General features: G+C 53.9%; 1 protein-coding gene across 1 annotated transcript in view; it reads right to left on the reverse strand.

The window, feature by feature from the left end:
• LOC149431327 (atrial natriuretic peptide receptor 1-like) overlaps window positions 1-13,486 on the reverse strand; it is an 88,196-nt gene that overhangs the window by 36,847 nt on the left and 37,863 nt on the right. Inside the window, exons 3-4 of the mRNA XM_089665661.1 lie at window positions 10,592-10,702; window positions 8,557-8,692 (exon numbers count right to left, since the gene is read on the reverse strand). Of these exons, the coding sequence (XP_089521787.1) occupies window positions 8,557-8,692; window positions 10,592-10,702 (247 nt within the window). The remainder of the gene's footprint in view (window positions 1-8,556; window positions 8,693-10,591; window positions 10,703-13,486) is intronic.

Consider the following 13,486-nt stretch of genomic DNA (forward strand, 5'->3'; position numbering starts at 1 on the left):
GGGGGCGGGGTCAGACCGGAACTGCTGGAGGAATGAGAGAACGATCTTGTTAGTACATAGGCATTACCGGGCTGTAATCTGGTGTGAAGAGGACCTGTCATATGTCAGCTGCCGTGTCTGAATTCCGGCAGTGTCCCCGGCCCACCACCCTCCTCCTTGCCCCTGTCCTGGAACAAGCATGCAGCCAGTGAAGTACCCCCACGCCTGACACATGCCTCCTCGTTCCGGGCCAGCGAGTAGACCCTGCAATAAAGACGGGGGCGGTTCTGCTGCTCCCCCCCCCCCCCCCGGGATGGAAAGGGTTAACCAATAACGGCGCACACATCCACGGCGGCGGCGGTCTGCGTGTGAGCGGATTGGTCTGTGGGAGCCACATAATGAAGGGAAAATTACCCTAAATGGGATCATTATCCCAGAGCTCTGATAATGGGGGGAGGGGGAGGTGTCACTCCGCGCGGTCGCATTTAGCTGCCATAAACGCATGCATTTAAAGGAGTTCTCCGGTGGAAATGGGACGACTCCGAGTCGACGTCACGGGCGCCGCGCGTCCGTCCAATCATTGGCGCCTGTCGGCGTTCCCCTGCGCTGCATCCTCAGAGCCACGACTGCTCCACCTCCTGACTCCCGCCTGAACTCTGTGTGCAGCCCGCTCGTCTGGTGTCAGACACAAATACTCCGTACTTCTACGTATGGAGGGTCACGTGACTCGCTCCGTGTGAGCGGTGGACCAATCACGTGGGGAGCCTTTAGCCCTGTGTAAGGAAGGACTCCGAAGGCTCAAAGCCAGGGGTGGACTGATCAATTCGGGAACTCGGGCACTGCCCGGGGGCCCCATGAGATGCCCCTGGTACCTCTCATAGGCTTTTTTGGGTGTGGTTTCAGTGTAGGCGAGGACACAGGGGCCCCATGATCCCCTATTGCCCGGGGGCCCGGGGTCAGTAGGGGGCCCCATGAGATGTCCCTGGTACCTTTCATAGGCTTTTTTGGGTGTGGTTTGAGTGTAGGCAAGGACACAGGGGCCCCATGATCCCCTATTGCCCGGGGTCAGTGGGGGGCCCCATGAGATGCCCCTGGTACCTCTCATAGGCTTTTTTGGGTGTGGTTTGAGTGTAGGCGAGGACACAGGGGCCCCATGATCCCCTATTGCCCGGGGGCCCGGGGTCAGTAGGGGGCCCCATGAGATGCCCCTGGTACCTTTCAAAGGCTTTTTTGGGTGTGGTTTTAGTGTAGGCGAAAACACAGGGGCCCCATGATCCCCTATTGCCCGGGGTCAGTAGGGGGCCCCATGAGATGCCCCTGGTACCTTTCATAGGCTTTTTTGGGTGTGGTTTGAGTGTAGGCGAGAACACAGGGGCCCCATGATCCCCTATTGCCTGAGGACAGTAGGAAGCCCCATGAGATGCCCCTGGTACCATTAATAGGCTTTTTTGGGTGTGGTTTGAGTGTAGGCGAGGACACAGGGGCCCCATGATCCCCTATTGCCCGGGGGGCCCCATGAGTTGTCAGTCCACCCCTGCTCAAAGCTTACACAAGACAGTTCTTTGCTCGGAGTGGTGGGCCAGTAAGGTAGGTGTCTGCAGAACGAAGGTTTTCGGTAACAGAACGAATACACCCGAAGTGGTTCGAAATCACAGGAGGCCTTTTCTGCCTTTTTTTCGCTTTCCTCATCTTGAGTCCCGCCGAGGACAAATCCTTTAAGTGTCACCGCTGACCGCATTCAGCCCCGCCCGCCGCATCTGCCTCCTCTGTTTTGGTGGCCTCTCGTGGTGCGAGGAGACGATGGAACATCAGAAGGATTATTCGTAATTAAACTTCGGCGATGGAGAGATGTTTCTTTCTTGCCTTTGGCTGGAGAAATCTCTTTGCTCCAGGAAAAGGGCCCGCTCGGTAAAACGGTTCCCGGGGCCCACACCCCGGCCGCCTGAAACTCTCGCTTCACTCAACGCGAAAAGGACGTCAGACTGCGGCCAAAACCAGAGCAGCCTCTCCACATGCCTCCAGACATCCTCAACGGTTGTTGCTCGGGATAAAAGGATCGTTCCACTTTCGTGAGGCTGAATAATCACATCAAATACAAATTTAAATACAGATTAGAAGTCCTGGCCGAACCGCCACGGGAACCGCCACGGGAACCGCCGAGTCAGCACTTCACTCCCTTATCTCTGCGTATGTAATCGAATATTTATGTATCTGGCCTATGGGAGAATGGAGCATATTTCTTCCCATGTACTCTACTGGAGGCAAGGAACAATGCCAGGTTTCTGCTCCCCCCCACCCATTTATTGCCCCCTCTTGGTGCACGCTCTCCTCAAGAAGCCTTTATTATTTTTAATACTGTGACAGTGCTAGGCCCTGCCACTGTGTGAATATAGGAAAGTGCTGGGCTCCGGAGTGGTGTGACTCTGGAGTGAAGAGATCTGGGGATTCAGAGTTCTCCAGGTTTAGTAATCCTGGGTCAGGGTCCAGAGTCTGAAGGATTCAAAGAGTCTTGGGTGGGATGAAGCCTTCAGTCCTCTGTCCAGGTCTTCAAAGAGTCTTGGGTGGGACAGAGCTTTCAGTCCTGTGTCCTGGTCTTTAAAGAGTTTTGGGTGGGACAGAGCTTTCAGTCCTCTGTCCAGGTCTTCAAAGAGTCTTGGGTGGGACAAAGCCTTCAGTCCTGTGTCCAGGTCTTCAAAGAGTCTTGGGTGGGACAGAGCTTTCAGTCCTGTGTCCTGGTCTTTAAAGAGTTTTGGGTGGGACAAAGCCTTCAGTCCTGTGTCCAGGTCTTTAAAGAGTCTTGGTTGGGATGAAGCCTTCAGTCCTGTGTCCAGGTCTTCAAAGAGTCTTGGGTGGGTTGAAGCCTTCAGTCCTGTGGCCAGGTCTTCAAAGAGTCTTGAGTGGGACAAAGCCTTCAGTCCTGTGTCCAGGTCTTCAAAGAGTCTTGGGTGGGATGAAGCCTTCAGTCCTGTGGCTAGGTCTTCAAAGAGTCTTGGGTGGGATGGAGCCTTCAGTCCTGTGGCTAGGTCTTCAAAGAGTCTTGGGTGGGATGGAGCCTTCAAACCTATGTCCAGGTCTTCAAAAAATCTTGGCTGGGATGAAGCATTCAGTCCAGTGTCCAGGTCTTCAAAGAGTCTTGGGTGAGATGAAGCCTTCAGTCCTGTGGCCTGGTCTTCAAAGAGTCTTGGGTGAGACGAAGATTTCATTCCTATGGCCAGGTCTTCAAAGAGTCTTGGGTGGGATGAAGCCTTCAGTCCTGTGGCCAGATCTTCAAAGAATCTTGGTTGTGGCAAAGTGTTCAGTCCAGTGTCCAGGTCTTCAGAAAGAGTCTTGGGTGGGATGAAGCCTTCAGTCCTGTGTCCAGGTCTTCAAACAGTCTTGGGTGGGATGAAGCGTTCAGTCCTGTGTCCAGGTCTTCAAAGAGTCTTGGTTGGGGCGAAGTCTTCAGTCCTGTGTCCAGGTCTTCAAAGAGTCTTGGGTGGGATGAAGCCTTCAGTCCTGTGTCCAGGTCTTTAAAGAGTTTTGGGTGGGATGAAGCTTTCAATCCTGTGTCCAGGTCTTCAAAGAGTCTTGGGTGGGATGAAGCGTTCAGTCCTGTGTCCAGGTCTTCAAAGAGTCTTGGTTGGGGCGAAGTCTTCAGTCTTGTGTCCAGCTCTTCAAAGAGTCTTAGTTGGGGCGAAGTCTTCAGTCCTGTGTCCAGGTCTTCAAAGAGTTTTGGGTGGGATGAAACCTTCATTCCTGTGGCCAGGTCTTCAAAGAGTCTTGCGTGGGACAAAGCCTTCAGTCCTGTGTCCAGGTCTTCAAAGAGTCTTGGGTGGGATGAAGCCTTCAGTCCTGTGGCTAGGTCTTCAAAGAGTCTTGGGTGGGATGAAGCCTTCAGTCCTGTGGTCAGGTCTTCAAAGAGTCTTGGGTGGGACGAAGATTCATTCCTATGGCCAGGTCTTCAAAGAGTCTTGGGTGGGATGAAGCCTTCAGTCCTGTGGCCAGGTCTTCAAAGAGTCTTGGTTGGGGCAAAGTCTTCACTCCTGTGTCCAGGTCTTTAAAAGAGTCTTGGGTGGGACGGAGCCTTTAGTCCAGGTCTTTAAAGAGTTTTGGGTGTGATGAAGCCTTCAGTCCTGTGTCCAGGTCTTCAAAGAATCTTGGGTGGGACGAAGCCTTCAATCCTATGTCCAGGTCTTCAAAAAATTTTGGGCGGGATGAAGCCTTCAGTCCAGTGTTTAGGTCTTCAAAGAGACTTGGGTGAGATGAAGCCTTCAGTCCTGTGTCTAGGTCTTATTGCAGACCTGCAGGCTGTGTGAGTGTGCAGGCATGCTCCCTTGTCATAAGCAAGGACCTGCCGATAGTGCAGGGCTCCCATTTGGAGACAGGTCAGGGCGCCCGTCAGAAGAAAGGTCTATGTCTCTGTGCTGTACTCAAGAGATGGTGCTTCATGTTAGAGGAGAGATTCCATGTTCACCTCCACTGATACCAATGCTGAGGGTTATTATTGCCTCCAATGATACCAGTGCTGGGGGTTATTTTTGCCTCCACTGATACCAATACTGGGGGTTATTATTGCTGACACTGATACCAATGCTGGGGGTTATTATTGCCTCCAATGATACCAATGCTGGGGGTTATCAATGCCTCCAATGATACCAATGTCGGGGGTTATTATTGCCTCCACTGATACCAATGTCGGGGGTTATTATTGCCTCCACTGATACCAATGCTGGGGGTTATTATCGCCTCCACTGATACCAGTTGCTGGGGGTTATTATTGTGTCCAATGATACCAATGTTGGGGGTTATTATTGTGTCCAATGATACCAATGTTGGGGGTTATTATTGCATCCAATAATACCAATGCTGGGGGTTATTATTGCATCCAATGATACCAATGCTGGGGGTTATTATTGCCTCCACTGATATCAATGCTGGGGGTTATATTTGCCTCCACTAATACCAATGCTGGGGGTTATTATTGCCTCCACTGATACCAATGCTGGGGGTTATTATTGCCTCCTGTGATATCAATGCTGGGGGTTATAATTGCCTCCACTAATACCAATGCTGGGGGTTATTATTGCTGACACTGATATCAATGCTGGGGGTTATTATTGTTGACACTGATACCAATGCTGAGGGTTATTATTGCCTCCACTGATACCAATGCTGGGGGTTATCAATGCCTCCAATGATAGCAATGCTGAGGGTTATTATTGCCTCAATTGATACCAATGCTGGGGGTTATTATTGCATCCAATGATACCAATGCCGGGGGTTATTCTTGCCTCCACTGATACCAATGCTGGGGGTTATTATTGCATCCAATGATACCAATGCTGGGGGTTATTATTGCTGACACTGATACCAATGCTGGGGGTTATTATTGCCTCCACTGATACCAATGCTGGGGGTTATTATTGCATCCACTGACACCAATGCTGGGGTATTGTACTCCAACTTCTTCTGTGCATTGAGATATGCTGCAAAAAAATGCAGCAAGACCATATTTTTGCTTTTGAGGTGTGAAAATGCTCTGCTATTGCGCTCTCTTCTGGCAGGGTCAGGGGCTGCACTTGAGGCTCTCTATAATTTCCATGTTGACCACCATTACCATAGAGAATAGGGTGAGGTGATGGCATTGCCCAGACCAGCTTAGTGGGAGAGAAGGGTTCTTGGCAACCTGGGCTCACAGGAAGCGGGCATCGGATCGCAGATCGGATGGAGGGGGAGGGGAGCTGCACCGGACAGGAGGTGAGTATTGGAACAAAATCTTTTCCTTTGTAATTTGAAGAGCTGCCAGGCTATTTATTTATTTTTTTTACACTTTTTGTTTAAAGCTTCATGAAGACGAGAGCGGCGAGGAGCGCGGTGGAGGCGGAGGACAGAGTGACGCATTCCCGGAGAAGGAAGGAAGATATTAGTGTTTGCATCTGCTGGAAAATGAGCGATCTCTAATCAGCGTCCATATGGCCTGAGCTGGCAGCGAGGACGACGCACAGCGCCTGACACCCAGCTGCTTCCTGTGCGTTCAGGAACCCAGAAGAATAGAGGCAAAGGACGGCACAGGGAGTGCCCCCAGGGGGGGGGGGGGGGGTCATTGCATGGGGGAACCTCTCCGCCGGAGTCCCCGAGAAATATAGGAAGCCAGCAGGTGACTCAACGCTCCAGACTCCACTGATAACTGGAATATCAATTATTGCTGGACTGAGCTTCTAAATCCGCATGACCCTTCTCATCATTAGCCGTGCTCTGATAGGTCAGATCGGGGTATAATAGAGGGATGGAGGGAGGATCGGGGGTAATAGAGGGAGGGAGGATTGGGGTATAATAGGGGGACGGAGGGGGGGATCGGGGTATAATAGAGGGACGGAGGGGGGATCGGGGGGTAATAGAGGGAGGGAGGATTGGGGTATAATAGGGGGACGGAGGGGGGATTGGGGTACAATAGAGGGACGGAGGGGGGATCGGGGGTAATAGAGGGAGGGAGGATTGGGGTATAATAGGGGGACGGAGGGGGGATCGGGGTATAATAGAGGGACGGAGGGGGGATTGGGGTGTAATAGAGGGACGGAGGGGGGATCGGGGGGTATAATAGAGGGACGGAGGGGGGATCGGGGGGTAATAGAGGGAGGGAGGATTGGGGTATAATAGAGGGACGGAGGGGGGATTGGGGTATAATAGAGGGACGGAGGGGGGATTGGGGTGTAATAGAGGGACGGAGGGGGGATCGGGGGGTATAATAGAGGGACGGAGGGGGGATTGGGGTGTAATAGAGGGACGGAGGGGGGGATCGGGGTATAATAGAGGGACGGAGGGGGGATTGGGGTGTAATAGAGGGACAGAGGGGGGATCGGGGGGTATAATAGAGGGACGGAGGGGGGATCGGGGTGTAATAGAGGGACGGAGGGGGGATCGGGGTGTAATAGAGGGACGGAGGGGGGATTGGGGGGTATAATAGAGGGACGGAGGGGGGATGGGGGTATAATAGAGGGACGGAGGGGGGATTGGGGGGTATAATAGAGGGACGGAGGGGGGATCGGGGTATAATAGAGGGACGGAGGGGGGATGGGGGGGTATAATAGAGGGGTGGAGGGGGGATGGGGGTATAATAGAGGGACGGAGGGGGGATGGGGGTATAATAGAGGGACGGAGGGGGGGATCGGGGTATAATAGAGGGACGGAGGGGGGATCGGGGTATAATAGAGGGACGGAGGGGGGATGGGGGTGTAATAGAGGGACGGAGGGGGGATCGGGGTATAATAGAGGGACGGAGGGGGGATGGGGGTGTAATAGAGGGACGGAGGGGGGATGGGGGTGTAATAGAGGGACGGAGGGGGGATGGGGGTGTAATAGAGGGACGGAGGGGGGATTGGGGTATAATAGAGGGATGGAGGGAGGATGGGGGTATAATAGAGGGATGGAGGGGGGATGAGGGTATAATAGAGGGACGGAGGGGGGATTGGGGGGTATAATAGAGGGACGGAGGGGGGATCGGGGTATAATAGAGGGACGGAGGGGGGATGGGGGGGTATAATAGAGGGGTGGAGGGGGGATGGGGGTATAATAGAGGGACGGAGGGGGGATGGGGGTATAATAGAGGGACGGAGGGGGGGATCGGGGTATAATAGAGGGACGGAGGGGGGATCGGGGTATAATAGAGGGACGGAGGGGGGATGGGGGTGTAATAGAGGGACGGAGGGGGGATCGGGGTATAATAGAGGGACGGAGGGGGGATGGGGGTGTAATAGAGGGACGGAGGGGGGATGGGGGTGTAATAGAGGGACGGAGGGGGGATGGGGGTGTAATAGAGGGACGGAGGGGGGATTGGGGTATAATAGAGGGATGGAGGGAGGATGGGGGTATAATAGAGGGATGGAGGGGGGATGAGGGTATAATAGAGGGACGGAGGGGGGATTGGGGTGTAATAGAGGGACGGAGGGGGGATGGGGGTATAATAGAGGGACGGAGGGGGGATGGGGGTATAATAGAGGGACGGAGGGAGGATCGGGGGGTAATAGAGGGAGGATTGGGGTATAATAGAGGGACGGAGGGGGGATTGGGGTATAATAGAGGGACGGAGGGGGGATCGGGGTATAATAGAGGGACGGAGGGGGGATCGGGGTGTAAAAGAGGGACGGAGGGGGGATCGGGGTGTAATAGAGGGACGGAGGGGGGGATTGGGGGGTATAATAGAGGGACGGAGGGGGGACTGGGGTATAATAGAGGGACGGAGGGGGGACTGGGGTATAATAGAGGGGCAGAGGAGGGGATTGGGGTACACTAGAGGGGCAGAGGAGGGGATTGGGGTACACTAGAGGGGCAGAGGAGGGGATTGGGGTACACTAGAGGGGCAGAGGAGGGGATTGGGATACACTAGAGGGGCAGAGGAGGGGATTGGGGTATAATAGAGGGACGGAGGGGGGATTGGGGTATAATAGAGGGACGGAGGGGGGACTGGGGTATAATAGAGGGGCGGAGGAGGGGATTGGGGTACACTAGAGGGGCAGAGGAGGGGATTGGGGTACACTAGAGGGGCAGAGGGGATTGGGGTACACTAGAGGGGCAGATATTTCCTGTCACATACTGTCTTACCATAGTATGTTCGGTTCCACATGTGGCTGATGATGGCGGTTGCATTTTTAATGCTCTCCCCCTTGGCTCGGGTCTCGTTGACCACATGGGCGTACAGCATGACCGAGTCGTAGAAGGCCGCTGCCACCGTGTTCATCTGTGAAGAAGATGGAAGGGGTCATGAGGCACCAGTCTTGGCAGGGCAGCACACATACTTCCTCTGGCATTGTCCTCGCACGCTCTCAGTCCCGGGTAATGACACCTCCGAGTCCCGCCAACACCTGGCACACGCACGCACGCTCTCTGTATGGCGTGACACTCCGGACCGACACTGGATCCTGTCCCAGATTGTATCTGTGTTCTGCCCAAGGCCTGATAATGAGGCTTTTCCTCATGACGTACATACTCCGTGACCCCGGGGTCCATGCAATGCACTTACCAAACTATGGCCGAAGGAGGCCGAGGGGGAGCCAGGGCCAATGCGGTGCCAATTCTGAAGCCGATAGAAGGAAAGTAACTCCAAGCTTGGCTGAGAGATAGGTTTTGTGATGTTGGGGGATTCCATTCAAGGTGTAGACCTTCCCAGTGAGCACAGACCAGCCAGGGTTGAGGACCACTTTTATTTAGGAGAAGTCCAAAAAGGAACTTACAGGGTTACCCGTGAAGGGGGTTTCCAGCACCACAAAACCAAAATTGGTATCAAGTCTCCCGGCTTCTTGCAGTAGCATCGCCATGGCCTCAAGTTTAGACCTTGTGTCTGTTCCTCCAGACCAGGGATGGGCAACTGCCGAGCTCCAGCTGTTGTAGAACTCCATGTCCCAGGAGGCACTGCAAGACTGACAGTTACAAGCATGATTCCCTTAGGCAGAGGCATGATGGGACTTGTAGTTCTGAAGCAGCTGAAGAGCCGCAGTTGCCCATACCTGTTCCAGACTGATACACAGCAACACATGACGAAAATTGCACCTCGCTCTCTCAACTCTACTGGCCTACACCCTGACCTCTGGGCAGAGGACCTCCTGGCTTCCAGGTAGAGCCCTGAATCATGGCCAGATCCTTCATTATAAAGGGGGTGCATACCCGTACCCACAGCCTGCTGGTCCCCAATAAAACATGGACCCGGGATTAGAGGATTCTGCCCTCCCAAGACTCTTTGAAGCCTCTGGACTCTGGAAACCAAGCCAGGTGTACAAAACCTGTATAGGATACTACACGGACCCTACACATGTAGAAGATGGTGCACAAACCTCACACACATGTAGAAGATGGTGCATGGACTACACACACATGTAGAAGATGATACACAAACCTGACACACATGTAGAAGATGGTACATGAACTATATACACATGTAGAAGATGGTACATGGACTACATACATATGTAGAAGATGGTACATGGATTACACAAACATGTAGAAGATGGTACATGGATTACACACACATGTACAAGATGGTACGTGGATTACACACACATGTACAAGATGGTACATGGATTACTCACACATGTAGAAGATGGTACATGGACTACACACACATGTAGAAAATGGTACATGGATTACACAAACACGTAGAAGATGGTACATGGATTACACACACATGTACAAGATGGTACATGGATTACTCACACATGTAGAAGATGGTACATGGACTACACACACATGTAGAAGATGATACACAAACCTGACACACATGTAGAAGATGGTACATGAACTACACACACATGTAGAAGATGATACACAAACCTGACACACATGTAGAAGATGGTACATGAACTATATACACATGTAGAAGATGGTACATGAACTATATACACATGTAGAAGATGGTACATGGACTACATACATATGTAGAAGATGGTACATGGATTACACAAACATGTAGAAGATGGTATATGGATTACACACACATGTACAAGATGGTACATGGATTACTCACACATGTAGAAGATGGTACATGGATTACACACACATGTACAAGATGGTACGTGGATTACACACACATGTAGAAGATGGTACATGGACTACACACACATGTAGAAGATGGTACATGGATTACCAGTGTGCTCTCCAGCGTGTGGTTGAATTTGGGGGTGTAGCTCCTCAGATCTTGCAGAAATTCAAAGTATTCGGGGTTCCCCGGCTCCTTGTAGGTGATAATCATCACTGACTGACCAGGAGAGACAACATGTAAGAGGGAATCTACACAATCACATTCTTCATATGACACATGTAAGCCTCTGTCTATGGAGACAAGATAGGGGGTATAATAGAGGGACGGAGGGGGGATGGGGGTATAATAGAGGGATGGAGGGGGGAAGGGGGTATAATAGAGGGATGGAGGGGGGATGGGGGTATAATAGAGGGATGGAGGGGGGATGGGGGTATAATAGAGGGATGGAGGGGGGAAGGGGGTATAATAGAGGGATGGAGGGGGGATGGGGGTATAATAGAGGGATGGAGGGGGGAAGGGGGTATAATAGAGGGATGGAGGGGGGATGGGGGTATAATAGAGGGATGGAGGGGGGATGGGGGTATAATAGAGGGATGGAGGGGGGAAGGGGGTATAATAGAGGGATGGAGGGGGGATGGGGGTATAATAGAGGGATGGAGGGGGGAAGGGGGTATAATAGAGGGACGGAGGGGGGATGGGGGTATAATAGAGGGATGGAGGGGGGATGAGGGTATAATAGAGGGACGGAGGGGGGATGGGGGTATAATAGAGGGACGGAGGGGGGAAGGGGGTATAATAGAGGGATGGAGGGGGGAAGGGGGTAAAATAGAGGGACGGAGGGGGGATGGGGGTATAATAGAGGGACGGAGGGGGGATGGGGGTATAATAGAGGGGGGGAGGGGGGATCGGGGTATAATAGAGGGACGGAGGGGGGGGTGAGGGTATAATAGAGGGACGGAGGGTGGATGGGGGTATAATAGAGGGACGGAGGGGGGATGGGGGTATAATAGAGGGGGGGAGGGGGGATCGGGGTATAATAGAGGGGGGGAGGGGGGGTGGGGGTATAATAGAGGGACGGAGGGGGGATGGGGGTATAATAGAGGGACGGAGGGGGGATGGGGGTATAATAGAGGGACGGAGGGGGGATGGGGGTATAATAGAGGGACGGAGGGGGGATGGGGGTATAATAGAGGGACGGAGGGTGGATGGGGGTATAATAGAGGGACGGAGGGGGGATGGGGGTATAATAGAGGGACGGAGGGGGGATGGGGGTATAATAGAGGGACGGAGGGGGGATTGGGGGGTATAATAGAGGGACGGAGGGGGGATGGGTGTATAATAGAGGGACGGAGGGGGGATGGGGGTATAATAGAGGAAAGGAGGGGGGATCGGGGTGTAATAGAGGGACGGAGGGGGGATGGGGGTATAATAAAGGGAGGGAGGGGGGATGGGGGTATAATAGAGGGACGGAGGGGGGATCGGGGTATAATAGAGGGACGGAGGGGGGATGGGGGTATAATAGAGGGACGGAGGGGGGATGGGGGTATAATAGAGGGACGGAGGGGGGATGGGGGCATAATAGAGGGACGGAGGGGGGGTCGGGGTATAATAGAGGGACGGAGGGGGGATGGGGGTATAATAGAGGGACGGAGGGGGGATGGGGGCATAATAGAGGGACGGAGGGGGGATCGGGGTATAATAGAGGGACGGAGGGGGGATGGGGGTATAATAGAGGGACGGAGGGGGGATGGGGGTGTAATAGAGGGACGGAGGGGGGATCGGGGTATAATAGAGGGACGGTGGGGGGATGGGGGTATAATAGAGGGACGGAGGGGGGATGGGGGTATAATAGAGGGACGGAGGGGGGATGGGGGTGTAATAGAGGGACGGAGGGGGGATGGGGGTATAATAGAGGGACGGAGGGGGGATGGGGGTATAATAGAGGGACGGAGGGGGGATGGGGGTATAATAGAGGGACGGAGGGGGGATTGGGGGGTATAATAGAGGGACGGAGGGGGGATGGGTGTATAATAGAGGGACGGAGGGGGGATGGGGGTATAATAGAGGAAAGGAGGGGGGATCGGGGTGTAATAGAGGGACGGAGGGGGGATGGGGGTATAATAAAGGGAGGGAGGGGGGATGGGGGTATAATAGAGGGACGGAGGGGGGATGGGGGTATAATAGAGGGACGGAGGGGGGATGGGGGCATAATAGAGGGACGGAGGGGGGATCGGGGTATAATAGAGGGACGGAGGGGGGATGGGGGTATAATAGAGGGACGGAGGGGGGATGGGGGTGTAATAGAGGGACGGAGGGGGGATGGGGGTATAATAGAGGGACGGAGGGGGGATGGGGGTATAATAGAGGGACGGAGGGGGGATGGGGGTATAATAGAGGGACGGAGGGGGGATCGGGGTATAATAGAGGGACGGAGGGGGGATCGGGGTGTAATAGAGGGACGGAGGGGGGATGGGGGTATAATAGAGGGACGGAGGGGGGATCGAGGTATAATAGAGGGACGGAGGGGGGATGGGGGTATATTAGAGGGACGGAGGGGGGATGGGGGTATAATAGAGGGACGGAGGGGGGATGGGGGTATAATAGAGGGACGGAGGGGGGATCGGGGTATAATAGAGGGACGGAGGGGGGATTGGGGGGTATAATAGAGGGACGGAGGGGGGATGGGGGTATAATAGAGGGACGGAGGGGGGATGGGGGTATAATAGAGGGACGGAGGGGGGATGGGGGTATAATAGAGGGACGGAGGGGGGATGGGGGTATAATAGAGGGACGGAGGGGGGATTGGGGGGTATAATAGAGGGACGGAGGGGGGATGGGTGTATAATAGAGGGACGGAGGGGGGATGGGGGTATAATAGAGGAAAGGAGGGGGGATCGGGGTGTAATAGAGGGACGGAGGGGGGATGGGGGTATAATAAAGGGAGGGAGGGGGGATGGGGGTATAATAGAGGGACGGAGGGGGGATGGGGGTATAATAGAG

This window comes from Staurois parvus, unplaced genomic scaffold (assembly GCF_062004578.1).
Source record: "Staurois parvus isolate SC_StPar_1 unplaced genomic scaffold, SC_StPar_1.0 ptg002292l, whole genome shotgun sequence".
NCBI lineage: Eukaryota > Metazoa > Chordata > Amphibia > Anura > Ranidae > Staurois > Staurois parvus.